The 17,257-nt window shown below is 36.4% G+C and overlaps 1 protein-coding gene across 3 annotated transcripts in view; it reads left to right on the top strand.

The window, feature by feature from the left end:
* The window catches only part of LOC121158719 (pleckstrin homology domain interacting protein), a 123,973-nt gene that overhangs the window by 52,048 nt on the left and 54,668 nt on the right, over positions 1–17,257 (top strand). For all 3 annotated transcript variants that reach the window (XM_040983659.1, XM_040983658.1, XM_040983660.1), the window contains 4 exons: positions 7,494–7,622; positions 8,682–8,907; positions 14,063–14,200; positions 15,017–15,200. In XM_040983659.1, the coding sequence (XP_040839593.1) occupies positions 7,494–7,622; positions 8,682–8,907; positions 14,063–14,200; positions 15,017–15,200 (677 nt within the window). The remainder of the gene's footprint in view (positions 1–7,493; positions 7,623–8,681; positions 8,908–14,062; positions 14,201–15,016; positions 15,201–17,257) is intronic.

Genomic DNA, 17,257 nt, shown 5'->3' with positions numbered 1-17,257 from the left:
TTTTAGTTAATAAAAAAAGAAAAGCAATTTAAGGTGTAGAAGCTAACATTCTTGAGATTGACTATCATGAATGTTGAATTTGGGTACAGTTATTTAGCTCTATATCTAACCAATAATTTTTCAGGTACTGAGATACCATTAAACTCAGTTGAGTACAAATTATTAAATACCTAATGTTAAACTGTACTTGTAATTCCAAGTTCCTGTTAGCCAGTGTTTCTTGTTTCTTGTTTTTTGTTCTTTTTGGTTTTTTAATGAACCAAAGAAGAATACTGAATTATAAACAACTTTATTCTTTAAACAGGAATAAATTATGTTCTTTTAGAACAGTATCAATTATTCATGTTTCAGCATTATAGTGCTTATATCACTTGAGTATTAACAGCATAGTATATGGTTGGCTATTTTACCAAAACATGTAACACATGTTAAAAATATTCCTTACTAGTTGGATACAACTTAGCAAGCCCATGTTGCAGGAGAATAGACATAAGTGTAGCTTTTTGTTTTAGTAAGAGTTTTCCTAAACTCTTATCAAGGTGTATAAATTATTATCAGAAATAACTTGAAAATGTGTACAACCCTGGAATATTTGCATTCTGTCAAACAAATAGGCAGGTTTAGAAATTTGTTTACTGTAACCTCAAATGTTCCTACATATATAGGTTTGTGGTTCTTTTTTTTTTTCATTAAATTATCACATGGCATGTCTGTGTTTTAATTACATATTTAAATGAAAGTTAATTTCAGAAGATAATGAAGAGACTTGCACTTTGTAGTACTCAGAGCCATTTAATTGTTAGTGGCTACAAGAGCTTGGCAGCTGCACTTGGGGACCCCAGGATTGATAGCTTTCCTCATGAGTCTGGCACATGTGCTTTGTCTCTCTTGCTCTGTTTTCTCTATAGTCTTAACTGTACCTCTGATGATCTTTTTCTACATCTTTTTGTTTCTATTATGTTATTTAAAGCTATGGTTTGTTGCATTCTGTCTAGTTTTGATTTTAATTGAAGAGTTCAGTATGTCTTGTTAGAAAGTGGTTTTTACTAAATTTCATTTTTGCTTTTGTTGTTTCATGGGTAAATTCCAAATAACAATTTTTATTTAATTAAAGGTTTCCTTATTTTTATAATTGTTCTCTTCTTTTACTTAAAGAATTAAAAATTTGTTCCAGTGTCCACTAATCCAGAGCAATGTATTTCTCCTTGCAACGTTCCAAATGAGCAGAGGCTGCCAATCTACCACTCAGAATTTTTGCACATGCATACTTCTTCTGACATTAACATGTTCTCAGTGTGGCCTGTATTTTAGCTTTACACAATGTAGTTGCTCCTATCTGGAAAGAAAAGCAAAGCTCAAAATAGCTATATCGTGTTTGTTCTCTCTTGTGAATCAGGATTTCAAGTCTGTCCTTTCTCATCCATCTACTATCATTTTACAAGATATGTTAATATCTATATTCAGTGTGTGAAAAGGATTCTGATCTTTTCGATTCTTGTTCTGGATAAGAATTACCTTTAGTTTTTTGTTTTTATTATAAACTTTATTGTTATTTTCTTTCAAGTTTCTGATGTTCTTTAGATAGCATCTTGTTTTCATCTATGTGTATCTTGGTCCCAAAAACATACATTAATATTTGTTGCTAAGAACATGACTGTTTTTCCAACCTGTCATAATGTTTTATATTTGATGAGTTACTTTTGTGTAGTAACTCTTTCACATACTCTGTGACATGTTTTTACCGGAGTATCTGAGATTTGATAGGTAAAAAAGGAAAAGTTTGTGAAATTATGCCAATTACAGGATGTAACCGTGCTGGTGAAGATGTTTTGATGGAAAGATGTTTGCTATTTTTTGAGTTAAGCACTGACTATGAGAATCATTTATGTTAGGGAGGTAAAATTATGCCAGAAGAAATAGTTTCAAATGGTAACATGACAAATGGGAAGATAATTGCAATATCTAAAGATAGAGAGGTTGTACAGGGTGGATGTTTTAAGAACGAGGAGCAAGAATTAAAACTGTATCTTGAAAGATAAATAGTAAAAAAAGTAAATGAGCTTTATAAATAAATGGAATATTATAAATACAGGATAAGTATTATTAACATGTTCAAGTGGTTTGGAAAGTTTGTGTGGACTCAGTACCTTAAATAATGGGTATTAAGATTATTGATGGCTTCAAATGATTTCATAAGCATAAAGAGTAAATATAGGGGTTTTGTAAATTATGAGATTAAAAAATATTACAAATACTAGTATCTCATGTAAAATTGGGTATATGTAGGTAGAGCTGCCTTTTTCAATAAGGTCATAATAAGAAATTATATGGGTAGATGGTAGCTAATTTTCAACATAAAAACAAACAGAAATAATCTTAAGACTTTAGGCTTTGGCTGTTCACAATGACAAGTAGGACACACATTTTGATCATTTGTCTGCATATTCGACTACCTTTGTGCAAGTGGCCATTCAGCACTTAAGAGATACGGTAGTTGGAAGCGCAATCAGTAAATGAAAAGAAATGTTAAATTGTTCCATCTTGAGTGCTGTTTGCTTCCAGGTGGAGATGGAGAGGATAGTATAGAGGGTTTAGATTAAACTGTGAGTGGGAAATACTTTGTATTTACGGATTGGAGAAGAGAACACAGTCCCTGGACAATGTTAGAAAGACACTTTGTTACCATGTTAGTCCAGAGAAGGAGAATTAAGTTTTATAGATAGCTTGATAGAATTTGCATATAGATAAACAGAATGCTATTAAACTTGAGAATGAGTTACATATTTTGGTAGATTTCAAAATTACTTGTATAATAAAGAAGTTACGTTCATTTAATGTAAATGTTTAACTCATCTTCTCAAGCCAGGTGTAAGTTTTTTTTTTACATATATAGATTTCTTTATTTAAAAATTACTTACTTTAGTAGCCAGCTCAATACAGATGTGATAACATTGCTATAGATTACACAACTTTCAATATTAAAAGAAATAGAGTAATAATTTCTTAAAGGAATTTGACAATACTGAAATACAAATAGCCTCCCTTGATACATTTACAATAATTATGATTAAAGGTAACCAACATATCTTTTAAATATATTTGAGTAAACTGAGTATCTTATGTTTATTACTAGCAAAGTATAATCTTCTCATATTGCTAATTATAATTTGAATTACGAATTTAGGATAATTCTTAGTATAAATTCTGTTTCTTGGGGTAAGTATTTACTGAAGGTGTTAAGATGCTGTTAGGGATGCCTGCATAGTTCAAGTTCTTCTTCTTCTTCTGGTCTAATTTCTTGCCAGTGTATATACCCTGGGAGGCAGAAAATGTGTCCTACACACCTGTCAGGAAACCTGGATTAATTCCTAGGTTCCTGGCTTAAGCCCTGCCCAGCTCTCATTCCTGGACATTTGGAAAGTGAATCAGCATATGGAAAATTTCTGTTGCTTTATTGCTCTTGATCTATGTGTGTGTGTGTGTGTTTCTATCTTGCTTTCAGCTTAAATGGAAATGAAAAAGTAAATTCTATTTCTTAACTTGTTTGATTTTTAATATTTGAGTCTGGGTAACAAAATTAATAGTGTATTTTCAAATGATTCATATTTCATTAGGTAAGATTCTTTTGAATCAGTAGTATATTTTAAAAAAATAAATACCAGTTAAAACTTAACCTTAGTTATAGAATTGAAATAATTGCAGGACAGCTTAGTTCTACTGAAAATGGCCATATTTTCTAAAGTTATCTGCTATGTATAGAGGTTCTCTACAATTACTTATGTCTTTTTTTCTACAGTAAATTTATATTCCTCATGATTAAAATAATTTAGTTCCTTTAATTTCAGTCTTTGTCTAGAGCTTTTAATACACTTCATTTCTAGATTCGCTAGGTTTTTTAGCAAGCCTTTCTGGATATCACATGGTAAAATTTTGGTGATCATTTCAGTTAGCTTCACAATTCCACGGGAAAGATGGGTGATTTGTTCCTTCCTTGTGCTCAGATCTTTTGAATATTTGAACTCATTCCTTCCTTTCAATATTCATCTTTCTACTTCAGAGAAATGGTAGAAGTTGTATCTTAGACTGTCCCTCACAGAATAGGTACTAACATTTTTCCTTAAACAAAATAATTCAGTCATCATCAAAGCTTTTGCAGATTTTTGCTTACTTTTGTAAGATACTCAGTATAAATCTCTAAACTCTTGGCTAGCACTTTAGGGCAGCAAGTTAAGCTTCAACCTATAGTGCCAGCATTCCATGTTCACGTCCTGGCTGCTTCATTCAGGCTCTGCTAATGCTGGGAATGTAGCAGCAGATGGTCCAAGTGTTTGGACCCTGCAGGCCACATGGGAGACCTGATGAAGCTTTGAGCTTCTGGCTTCTGCTTGGTCCAGCCCCAGTTATTGTGGCCTTTTAGGGAGTGACCAGTAGATAAAAGATCTCTCTTTCCTTCTCATTCTCTCTCTCCAGCTCTTCCTTTCAAATAAATAAATTTTAAAAATCTCTGAATTCTTGTTAAAGTTAAATTATTCATGTCTTTGGTAATCTTTCTGGAATTCTTTAAGTGGTATCACTCTTCTAGTAAATCATTATTTTAATTAATCTCTTATCTCCTTTAGAAAACAGTAATGTAATTGATGAATTCTTAAATTTCTTTTTATTTCTGTTCTGGAAGCTTCTGTAATTAATGTTTAATGTTCATGATTTTTATTATATGATCCTTACTTATGTATGTGCCAAATGTATAACACACTAATTTAATTTTGCTAAAGTGGTTAATCTGAAATACATTATTTTGAATACTTATCATTACTTATTATCTCAGCATAAGCTGTATCACTATCAAATTTTATGTTACTCATCCTCTTGTACACCGTACATTTAATTTTTTAATAGGCCCATACATCTTTCATGTGGATACAGCAGATATTTTCGTAATTTTGATCTTAAAGGAAAATTTTCATTGCCTTCTAGCTAAGCATGTATGTTCAAATAGTGCCTTCATTATTAAATTTTTCTTTGAGAATTTTTCCTTGGAAGTACTTTCTGGATTTTTAAAAACACGAAGATTTTTTTGAGTGAAATATTTAACTTTTCTGGTTGACTTAATGAACCATACATCATTTTTTTATAGTTTTAGTTATACAGAGAAAGAAAAATGTTTTCCTACTTAATGTTATCCTACTTCATGTTTGGGAAGCCTAGCCTTCGTTTTATAGATACAGATGTTACCTGAGTAACCATTAGTAAAATAAAGTTGATTTTTTTTTTTTTTTTACCTAGTTAGGTTATAGGGCACCTTCTAATTGGGTCATGGGTAGATTTTTTTTTTCATGCCATTTTAAATAAATGGTTAATGCAAATAATATGCCTCATTTTTTTTCATGTGACTTCAACTTTGTACTAATTGCTTTGAAGTTAAACAAAAGTGTTATACCAAGAAAATTGGCATCATTGTTCTATATTCACATACTTTCACATTGGCAAGTGTTACATGGGACCCATAATGATCTTAAAGGTGATTATTGTTTGGTTTTGGTTTGTTGGTTTGTTTGTTATAATTTGTAAGTTCCAGCTCTCCCAAAATGCTCTTTTAGAGATCTGCTAATTGTAATTGTGCTAACACTGGTTGGTCACAACATTGCTTCCGTGTCACATAAACAGTACCATGTGTATGAAGATGTGCCAGTTTTCTTTTGACATCCCTTACCTTGGACTGCTTTTTGATCTTTTTCTCTATACTGTTGTATAATTCTGAAAACATGTTTTGCAATGAATTTAGCAAGTAGTAGCTGTTTTTTTTCCTGTAACTTAGTGAACCCATATAAATAATCATTTAACAACAAGTGTTTTAAGACAGTTTTCAGTTTTTTTACTTAAACCATTTAGGGGTAAATTTTGGTTTGGGTTACTTAAAACCGTTCATGTCACCTTTTTTATTTGCCTGTAAAAATCTTGACCAATACTTGAAACTTGAGGGTTCTACTTGTAGGCTTTCACTTTGGGCAGATACTAAGCTGTGTGGCTACTAAAGCCTTGTGTTAACCTGAAGAAATAGTTCTATCTTGTTTTTGAATTGTTTTATGGTAGATTTGAATCAGTTTCCTTCCTGTTATCTTACCATCCTCCCATTCTTTTCACAGCTAGGAAATAATTCCGTTTCACTTAAGAATTTATTTTCTTCATGGTAAATATTTGTGTGTGATTAGACATAAGAAAAGTGTGCTAGTTTTCTTTGATATGATTACATTCAAAGGGAAATTTTTTCCTTTCTGTTGTTGACATCATTTAAAACATTAATAAAGTTCCATTGTATTCATTTCTTCTTTTCAAGAGGCTAAAGGAAAAGGCTAGTTTTCTTCAGGCAGTCTCATTTGTAATATATAAGCCAGAGCCCTTTCCTCCCCTGTCCCCAACCCCCATTTTTTTTACAGTGGAATTTTCTCTTTTGTCTGTCCTTCTGAAAGCTCACTCTTGTTGTGGTGAACTGTATATCCATCTTTATGTCCAATTTTTGATGAGAAGCAAAATTATCACTTTTCTCCTTTCTAAGCATTTCTCAGGATATTACTGATTTAACTCACTTTGTTCTAGATCAGTGGATACCGGAACAGAAAGGAGGTATTTCTTACCTGATAATGTGAATGTGTTCCGATTCTGCTAATCCAGAATTCCAATCACATTTGTTGAAAATCATCCTTAGTTGTTATTTGTTAGGGAGTCAACTCCCTATTTTAGTTGTAACAAATTCAGTCCCTAGATGTGCTTTAGATAGGATAGAATTTTTACTTCTTTCAGAACACTGCTAAAGAAGTTTTCAACTGGAACATAGTATGAAGAAGCACTGAGAGCAAAAATTCAGAGTGGTGATTGGCCACCTCTGTTTGATTGACAGGTTGCAGGGAGAAATCCATTCGTTCTGGATTAATGGAACTGGAAAACAGAAAACAGTTATCAGGTAAAAAAAACCTTTTCTTTAACCTTTGAAATTCATCATTGAAAATATGAGTCAGACCATCAGGGAATTTGTTCTGAAAAGGACTAAAACTTAGTGTCTTTATGAGCAGTGATCTCTAGCTACTACTTCCAAAGAGTTACCCAAGAAAAATCACTATAGCTGTTATGTGTTGTCAGCCTTTGGAGAATGAGTATGATTGAATGGAGATAAATGGAATATGAAGTACAATTAATGTTTTATATATGGGTTAAAAACCTGAAGCAAAATTTTATGGGCGGGGGAGATTGCTTTGCTTTTATTGCCTCAATTGTGTTTGGTTTATGAATAAATAAGCTGTTTTGATTTTCAACGGTACTGTTCTGGCACTCTTAAAGATAATTTAAAAATTTTATTACCATACTGTGTTTATTAGATTTAATCACTACTTCATTAGAATGTATTCTCACTCATCTTTTATCATAAAAAATTGTAGTAACCAAAGTGACCAATTTTTTATATTTTAATGATAGTTTTCTGATTGTTAAATTTATTTCAGATTGAAGGCCAAGGACATGGTGCAGTGTTTGACTGCAAATGCTCTCCAGATGGTCAACATTTTGCATGCACAGACTCTCATGGACATCTTCTAATTTTTGGCTTTGGGTCCAGTAGCAAATATGATAAGGTAGTGTATATTGAATATACATCCAGCTCCTTTTTGTTTTCTTTAACTTGTGAGTGTTTAGGGATTATTTGTTGAAGTGGGTAAGACATTTTTGACATCAGAATAAAGCATGAAAAGTTGTGTAGTCTGTATAGTCCACACGTTTTGAAAAGGAGCATTAAAACAACAGTTAAATCTCACTTTTCTCTGAAAGACATTAGGTAGTAATTGGGTCTTTTTAAAAGTCTACATATTTCACAAGTAACAACCTGCTATGGCAATCTAGAATGGCATGCTTTAATCTGGAGTCAGTCAGCTAAGGATGGAGGCTTGTATAGAGAGAGGTCTTTGACATTGCATAAAATGTTCTCTTTATGTAGATAATACACAGTTGTTCTAGGACAGTGAGGGTTGCAGATCTCTGGCTTTCACGAGGCTCTCAAAAGTCTGCCATGTGCTATTTTTTTCTCCTCCTTATGAAGATAAGTCACTAAACAAATAAATTGCAAATTAGTAGTAGAATTGATAGTTAAAATTGAAAGATTGGCAATTTAGTTTAGCATTCCAAATTAACCAATAAAATTTTCTAGCTATAGTTGTGTGTAAATGTTAATACTAATAACCCTATTTCAGAAATTTTAGAAAAAAATTTACTAGAAAATATTAATGTTATTTTTTATATTAATATTATATAAGCCATATTAACTAGATATTAAGAATTTAACTTAAGGCTTCGTAACTTTGAAAATAAGAATACCATTGAATCAGTTATGTCTAAATTTTATTTTTAAGAATTAACTTGGAGCTAAGTAACTTATTTTTAATGGCAGCTTTCATATAGAATGCAAACACAAATAGTTTCTTCATCCGAGAAAAGATTTAAAGCAGCTAGTTTTCTGATTGTAAAATTTAATGTACAAAGATATGGATTACCATTAACTCAGGAAGAAATACTCTTTTAAATTGTTTCTTAATACCAGGTTTGCATTAAAAGTTTATTTCCATTAGAAGTGTGATAAATCTTCATCTTTGGTGATAAATTTTATTTTCCCAGTCTTTCATGGACTTTTCGTTTTACAGATAGCAGATCAGATGTTCTTTCATAGTGATTATCGACCCCTTATCCGTGATGCCAACAATTTTGTATTAGATGAACAGACTCAGCAAGCACCTCATCTCATGCCCCCCCCATTTTTGGTTGATGTTGATGGTAATCCACATCCGTCAAGATACCAGAGATTAGTTCCAGGTCGTGAAAATTGCCGAGAGGAGCAACTCATTCCTCAAATGGGAGTGACTTCCTCAGGTAGGTGCTCATTTTCATACATAACCAAATTTTTCTTTTCTTACTGAAATCTCAAAGTTGCTAGGTGAATACTACAGTTTTCACTTATTTTAGCAAATTAAAAGTAAAAGAATTGTGTTCTCTGAAGTGCTTTGATTACTACCTTAGAATTTAAGATCAGGAACAATGAAGATAGAAAGTGGTGATTTTGATTTATATCTATTTACAACTTCTGGAGAATGATGTTTGTCAGTTTATTTACTCATTCAACAACACTTATTGGGAACTGCTGTCTTTATACCTTGTAAGGTATGGTATTCAGTAATTAAACACTATTGGTACTCCCATGAAATGGGACAATCAGCCTGCTTGCTCCAGGCTACTGCAGGAGAGACTTGATATTTAATATTGTAGTGGGCATAATTTTTAACTTGATAGTGATGTTATTGATATTCACTTGGCCTTTGACAGAAAATGTATGCCAACCCCTTTTTAAGAACAGATTAATAAACATAAACAGAAACATGTAAGAAATGTGCTGATAGTGAAGATAATAATACTGCTATGTGATATGAGAGGAAAAAAGACTACATAGCCTGTTCAAACTGAAAAGTGTTTTGAATAGTGTTCCACTTTAAATATTTATAAGAAGTAGATAGAAATAAAATGTCTTGAGAGTTATTTGAGTGAAATTCTAGCCTATGAAAACTATAAGCAGTTTATCTTAAAGGGGATTGAGCATGAAATTGTAATGTAGAATGATATATTGGGTGGAAAGCATTTCTCATAATTATACGCATCTTAAAATCCCAGTGCTACTTAATTATTAGCATTATTTTATTATTTATCTCCATTAAAATTTATTTTTGAAAGGGGTTTTGTTACAGACATTGTGACTTTTCCCTTGAGCAATTTTTATCGTGTACTAATTTTTGTATTTTGAGCAAGTTATATAGCCCTCAAAACTTTTGTTTTGTTCTATAAAATGAAATAACATTATGTTCTTTACATGTGATTTCCTTCCTTGATAAGCTTTCTTTTTACTACTTCGTATCAATGTATCCTTGATACTTTCTCTTTCCAATTTAAGGCCAGCGTAATCTTAACCTGATTAAATTTTCTTTTACATACCTACACACCTGATACTAATTGTTCTCTTTTCCTGAGTAGTACTAGATTTAGGAATAAATGCAACAGTTCATGCTTTTGAGGAACTAGTGAGTGGATTTCTTTTTTGTTAGATATTGAGCTGAGTACCAAGATACGTATTGAGTACTTAAGTAGCTGAAAGGATACCAACAGTTCTTTCAGACTTAGTTTGCCAGGATTTTACGAAGGAAATGTGGAGGGTCTGTTTTCACTTGATGGTTTGAACAGTGATTTAATCAAATTTATCTTTTTTTCGGTGAGAAGATTGCATCTAAACGTTCAAAAGTAGGAAGTTATTTTTATCTTTTTTTTCAGTTTTTGTTTATTTAAGTTTTGATAATCTTTACATGGTTGATTAGCGCACAGAGGGTCAAAGGCTATAGGAAAGTGGGTAAGACCGTTTTTTCCACACGAATATTTATTTATTTATTTATTTTCTGTATCTGGGGTAAGGGGAGAGACAAAGGGAGAAGCCCCATCCAACCTCCCACCCATCCCAGGTCCCTGACGTGGGGCATGCTCCCTGTTCAAGCAGTTTTTTGCTAGGTCAGGAGTTCCGTATTGCTGCCAATCTCATTATTCCAACCACAATGAAATCTGTTCAGAATCCACTGGCTGACATAGTGTCTTCATGGTTGGGGTTCTGAGATTAACAATTATGTTGGAGGGATCTCCAAAGAAACTTCATCTGAGGTGATCAGACCTGATTCTTCTGTGCTTGCCACTACGGGATCCAGCCCAGTTCATCACCCCAGTCAGCTTATGTACGTGCTGGTGGTTGCAGTTGCTGGGTCATTCTGTTTCCAGCCCTGTCTTCCATATGAACTAATGGGTGTTGCAGGCCAGCCCAATCCTACCCACTTCATACTCTGCACTTACGCAAAGCAGTGGAAGCTGGAGCCTAGTTGGGGCAAATCCCCATAACCACAACTAGGCCTGTGCCCTACCCTGGTTCCCATGCTTGCCATTATGTACCACAGACTTGTTCAGTCTGTCCCACATCCCATTTAGCTCTCATGCATGTCAATGGGCATTGAAGCCTAGTTTAACCCAACCAGCCCTACTATCCAGCCCACACTCATACTGGCAGGTGCCTTTCTGTCTAGTCACCCTTTGCCCCTGTCCTGGTTTTCATGCTGTCCAGTGGGAGTGGTAACCCAAGAGAGAGGTGTCCACTTTTTCTCTGCTAGGCCACTCCCACTCCCTGATTATGCACTGTCCAGGTGGTTCTTGCATTTAACTTGACAGAATTACCCCCAGTGCCACCCTCTGCCAGCTGATGCTGCAGCAAAGCCCAACCAAACCTCACCCAGTCTAATTTTTGCTTGCACCAGTAGGAACAGTCAGCCCAACCTGGCCTTTTGCTGATCTAGCTCACATGAGGTCCACAGGTGTTGTAGCCCTTCCTGGTCTGTTCTGCCCCCATTCCAACTCATACTCTCCAGTAGGAAAGGCTGGCCAGCAAGGGAGCCCTCCACATTCCCCTACTGGCTTTTCCCCCTCCCTCCCTGGTTTGCACATGTGCTGACTGGGCGCTGCAGCCAAGTCTGGTATGGTCCACCTCACCTTGGCATTTGCCAGTTGGTGTTGTAGCCTGGCCGTGCCTGGCCCATCCCGAATTCCAGCTGACACTGGTAAGGGTTACAGCCTAGCCCAGCCCAGCAGGCATCCAATCCCAGTCGTAATGTGCACTGGTATGTGTTGTGTCCGAACCTGGCATGACCTACACTCTGTTCTGGTGCTCAGATTTGCCAGGGGTAGATGTGAACTGATTCAGCCTGGTCTGCCCCTGACCTATGCCAAATGTATGACGGTGGGTACCATCCCCTAGCCTGGTCTGGGCTGCTCCCTTTCCTGGTTCTTGCGTTCATCTATGGGGACTGTGTCCCTTCATAGGAGTTACCCTGGCTCCTCCATCAGAACCCCTCACTGTGCCAGATTTTGCTCACACCGGTGGGTCAATGGGCCAGCCCTACTTAGTCCACCTCCTGTCCTAGCAGTAACAGTGGCTTTTCCTGACTGGCCTTCAACCCAATCTGGTTCTTACTGTTGGATGTTTCAGCCCACCCATGGCTCATCCATATCCAGACATGGCTCACACATGGCTCAGTAGGTGCAGTGACCTAGCCTGGTCCATCCTACATCTATCCTGGTTCTTCAGAGCACAAGATGGTGCTGGAGTCTAGCCTGGCCTGGTGCATTCAGTCCCAATCCACACTTGTGCCAAGGGAGACTGCAGCCATATCCAGACCAGAACGCAGCCCCTCCACTCAGGTCCCCACACTTACCAATGGAAACCCCAACCCAGCAACAGTGTACTCTGATAGCTCCCCAACCAGTCATATACCCTGCTGTAGATTACGCTCTTGCCAATGGTTGTTCTGACCCAGTTGGCTTAGCCCCTCACCTGTCTCAGCCTTTGCCTTCGTTGCTGTGGCCTAGTATCCCTGGCTCATGCAGACCAGTTGGTGTAAGAGCCTAGCTCGGCATGACCTGTGCTCCATCCTGATTTCTGTTCGTTGTGAGTTGAAATTTGCTTGACCCTGCCCAGTCGCTCTTCCCTCCCCCACTTCCAGTTGCAGCTTGGCCCACCCCACATCCTGTTTTAGGATGCACATTTGGGTGCTGCTGCCTTGACCTGCCCAGACTGTTGTCAGTTTTTTTACCCATAAATGCTGGCAGATTTCATGGTCACACCTAGCTCAGCCCATCACCACCCCAACTCTTGGGACTTGAAATACAACGGGACTTGTATTTCCACAGGGTTGGGCCCACTGTTCCCCCACAGAATCTACCCCCAAACCTGTTTCTCTTGCGTGTTGGATAATGTCTTGACCCTGCCAAGTGTGACCCATCCACTGTTCCACCACTCAGACAAGTACTGGTACCTATGCCTGCCGGATAGGCCCCCAGCCTTAGCTTTTGTGTGGACTGGTGTGTGGCAGTCAGTGATGCTCTATGCTAACAGCCTATCTCAGGATTCCCATGTGGGTTGGTGACTCAGACTGGCCCAAATAGCTCTTATGAACTCTCCCCTCCAAACCACCAGATTTCAGTCCCTACCCTTGCAAGCAAGTTTCGTGACCCGGTTGCTGGGAATCACCTAAAATTCATCCTTCACCTACACTCACACTGGCCTTATCCATGGATGTCCCTAGGCAGCAATTATATACCCTAAAAACCCTAGTGCTCGCTGCCAGTCGGCCAGCAGGCTGAGGCTCACCCCCAGTGCCCACCCTGGGCGCCCAAAGCCTAGGACTTGGTCAGCACATGGCAACAGTGTCCTTGGTCTGTGTCCCAGGCATTGGGTCTGGCCTGGCTTGCCCACCCTTTGCAGCTGCCACACTGCAAAGGGCTCCTGTGGCCCCCGCCTCCTGGCCGAATACTGCCCAGACTCTACCTACTGCAAGATGATGGCGGCAAGGTGGAGTCGGGGCCTTAATCCAGTTCCCAAGATTCCTCATGGTGTACTTACCCTGAGGGAAGCAGTCTCTCAGGTCTGGAGATGTCTGGAACTCACTCACCACATGGCGACAGTGTCCTTGGGCTGAGTCCCAAGCATTGGCTCCCACCTGGTTCGTGCACTCTGTAGCTGCCACACTGCCAAAGGGCTCTTGTCACCCCGGCTTCCTGGCCGAATGAAGTATTTTTCTCTTAAGGAGGATAAAAAGTCAAGTGATCCTGTGTGACTGTTGTATGTCAACGTCACTGCTAGAAAAGGAAGAGGGGTTAAAATGCACCCTGGTCTCTTTAAGTTTGTATGTCTTGTCCTCTCTAAAATGCCCTTGGTCTTCCTTTATTTATGAATTATGTGAAGCCTTCCCACACATACTGTAGCCTTCTCAAAGAGGGCTTCTCTAACTTCAAATTCAATTACCTATCTCAGGTTTTTTGTTTACTTGACCTCTAAAGGACAGGAGTCTTATTAAGCACAGGTTCTTTGGTACTTGGGCTCAAAAATGAGGTTAATGAATATGGTGGTTTAACGGTGACTAAGTGTTCTTTGCATTTTATTTGGTTCACATAGGGCTGAATCAAGTTTTAAGTCAGCAGGCAAACCAGGAGATCAGCCCACTGGACAGCATGATTCAAAGACTACAACAGGAACAAGACTTGAGACGTTCTGGCGAAACAAGTGTCAATAATACCAGCCGTTTACAAAGAAGTAAGTGGAGGGGTTCTCTTTTAAAACTTAAAATAGCATAAGCCTCTGCACAGAATCGATGAAACAAATTATAGTATTTATATTAAATGAAATATTAGGGTGCCTGATGCTCACTTTGAAGAATATTTAATATTAGGTAATGTTCATAGTATGAAATTTCAAAATTTAATTTAAAATTTTTTGAAAGTTTATTTAGAAATCCAATAAAAAGAAAAATTACAACAAAGTTATGGATTGTAAATATCCTTAGGTTTGATTTTGTTTATTATGAGGTTCTCCAAAAAGCACTTCAGATTTCTTTTAAAAAGATTTTTAAAAAGTTTATTTACAAGCGTTGGAGAGGGAGATGCTAAGATCTTCCATCTACTGGTTAGATTAAGGCCAGTATGAAGCCAGGAGCCTGTAACTCCATCCAAGTCTGAAGTTTGCTTTGTGAGTGATAGGGACCCAAGCACTTTGGTCATTTTCTGCTGTTTTCCCTGTCTCATTGGCAAGGGGCTGGATGGGAGGTGAACTAGGTTGAGCTAAAACTATTGCACTTGTAAGATGTTTGCATTGCAGGTAACAGCTGCCATGCTGCCATGCTGTAATGTCAGCCATCTTTTATCTTTCAGGTCTAATGGTTTGTAGTTATTTTTTATTGACTTTTGACTGAATAATAAGGTTTGTTATGTGTAATCTAGCTCTTGATTTCTTAATTATTTGCCACAATATTAAGTTTCAGGCAGAGCATGATAACTAATTTTTTTTTTCTGTTATGAACTAATGCAGAAAGTATCTCTATATAGAACTTGCTATGCTAATTTTTTCACTTAGGCTCCTTAAGTTCTACCTCAGAGGTTCACTCACCACCAAATATAGGATTGAGGCGTAGTGGACAAATTGAAGGTGTGCGGCAAATGCACAGCAATGCACCAAGAAGTGAAATAGCCACAGAGCGAGATCTTGTAGCTTGGAGTCGAAGGGTAGTAGTACCCGAGCTGTCAGCTGGTGTAGCCAGGTAAGAGAAATGATGAGCTTTTAAGTATCATAATTGCTTGTTTTCATCTTGAATTAATATTTTTCAAAAATATTTTCAGGTTTATAATTTCTCTTTAAAAACCTGATATTTTAAAATATCCCTGATTGTAGAAGAATTGAATTTCTAAACATGTGCTTGTAGAATGATTCTTATACATGATCAGAGATGGAATATGTTAAGCTGAATGGGGGAAAGTTATAAATTTGGATTGACTGAATCAGAGGTGATATTGGCATTTAAATTTCAGTTTGTCCCATTTATGTTTTAAAACATATTTTGTAAGATTTGTCATGATTAAGCTTTTACATGGGTTTTTTTATTCATCATTCATATCATAGAAGCCCAATGGAAAGATATTTTATTGGTGAACGTATAAATACTTTCTAAATATTAAAAAATGTATTTTTAACTTAAAGGGATACATATGTGAATTTGAAAATATTTATTTACTGTAGTCATATCTTTGCAGTCCTTGAATGAGACTTTGTGTTTATTTATTGCTTTATTCTTGAAGATTTTACTTATTTAACGGAAGAGTCAGAGAGAAACAGAAACAGAGCAATCTGCAGTTGCTAGTTCACTCCCCAAATGACTGCTATGGCCAGGCTGGTCCAGCTTGAAGCCAGTAGTCTGGAGCTCCATCTTAATTCCTCCTACATGTGTGACATGAGCCCAGTTAGTACTTGGCTTATCTTGCATTGCTTTCCCAGGTACAACACAGGAAACTGCATTGGCTGAATAGGTGAGACTATGATATAGGATGGGAGAGCTGCAAGTGTCATCTTAACCTATTATACCACAGCACTGACCTTGTTTCTTCATTTGCAAAATATTTATGAATGAGATCCATGTAATCTTAATGGATAATACTGATATACACTGTAATAAAAGTATCACAATTAAAATGTGAATTTTACATATTATAATTAAGAAATAATTACTATATTTAGAATATATTTTCATCTTAGTCTTTATATATTTTTAGGTAGAATGCTATGGAGTTTGTTTTGGGATTTAAAATTCAAAATACTCCTAAGCTGTAACTTTGAGTAGAACTTTAATGTATCCAGATTTCCTTCATTTAAAAAAACCCTCTAATCAGTATTTTTAGTTGGATTCCTGTCCACTTTGCAATTCTAATGTTAAGGCTGAGGGCGGATCTAATGGGTAATATCTATCTTCTGAATGTTAATAATAGGATATAGGAATCAAAGTGAATTTTTGTTTAGTGATATGCTTGCAAATATTGCGGCTTTTATCTGTGTGAAAGTGTGTTTCCAAATACTAAACATTTCAAAACAGGTAGCACTGGGCCTGGCAGTGTTTCTGCTGGGAGAATACACAAACCATGGGACTTGGCCATTTTAAGCTGGTGTTTCTTCTAGAGCACATCAATTGATGAACTTTTTCCTTCTTACCTAGAGAAGTTAATGAGGAGTGATTCTGATTAGTAAGAATATGCTCATTCTTTCTTTCCTAGAGAAGAATGAGGAGTGATTGAGGTTTCTGCTCAGGACATGGAGAGAAACATGAGGAGTAAGGAGGATTTGTTTCTCCAAATGATTTTCACCTTTATATCCTCTAGTTTTACCATTAAGACTGTAGCCAAGAAGAGTTGTAGCTGTCACTTTGAATATTATTGTTGCTTCACCTTCTTAGACCTTTGTTCTAAATACTTAGTATTCTTCCTTTGGGAATCTTTCTGGGATACTTATGTTAGCTAATTTAAAATTTCCCTCTATAAGCTGTGAAACATGAATTACAATTATATCCAATCAAGATGCTCAACATCTCTGTCCATTTAGGGAAATGTATATTAAAACCACAATGAAATATTACTACATACTTATCAAAGTAGCTAACCTAAAAGATTAGGGAAGATAGTTTACACACTCTGATCGGAAGTAAAATGAAATACCTGTTGTGCAAGAGTTCTGAACTTTGTTAAACATCTAAATATACAGTTGCAGTTGCAGCTATGACCGAGAACTTGTACTCTTGCAGTTTTTCTCAAAAGAATGAAAGCTTACACACAG

Source organism: Ochotona curzoniae, unplaced genomic scaffold (assembly GCF_017591425.1).
Source record: "Ochotona curzoniae isolate NIBS_2020 unplaced genomic scaffold, NIBS_Ocur_1.0 contig_3819, whole genome shotgun sequence".
Lineage (NCBI taxonomy): Eukaryota > Metazoa > Chordata > Mammalia > Lagomorpha > Ochotonidae > Ochotona > Ochotona curzoniae.
The sequence above is the reverse complement of the archived record's forward strand: the minus strand, read 5'-3'. Positions and strand labels throughout refer to the sequence as shown.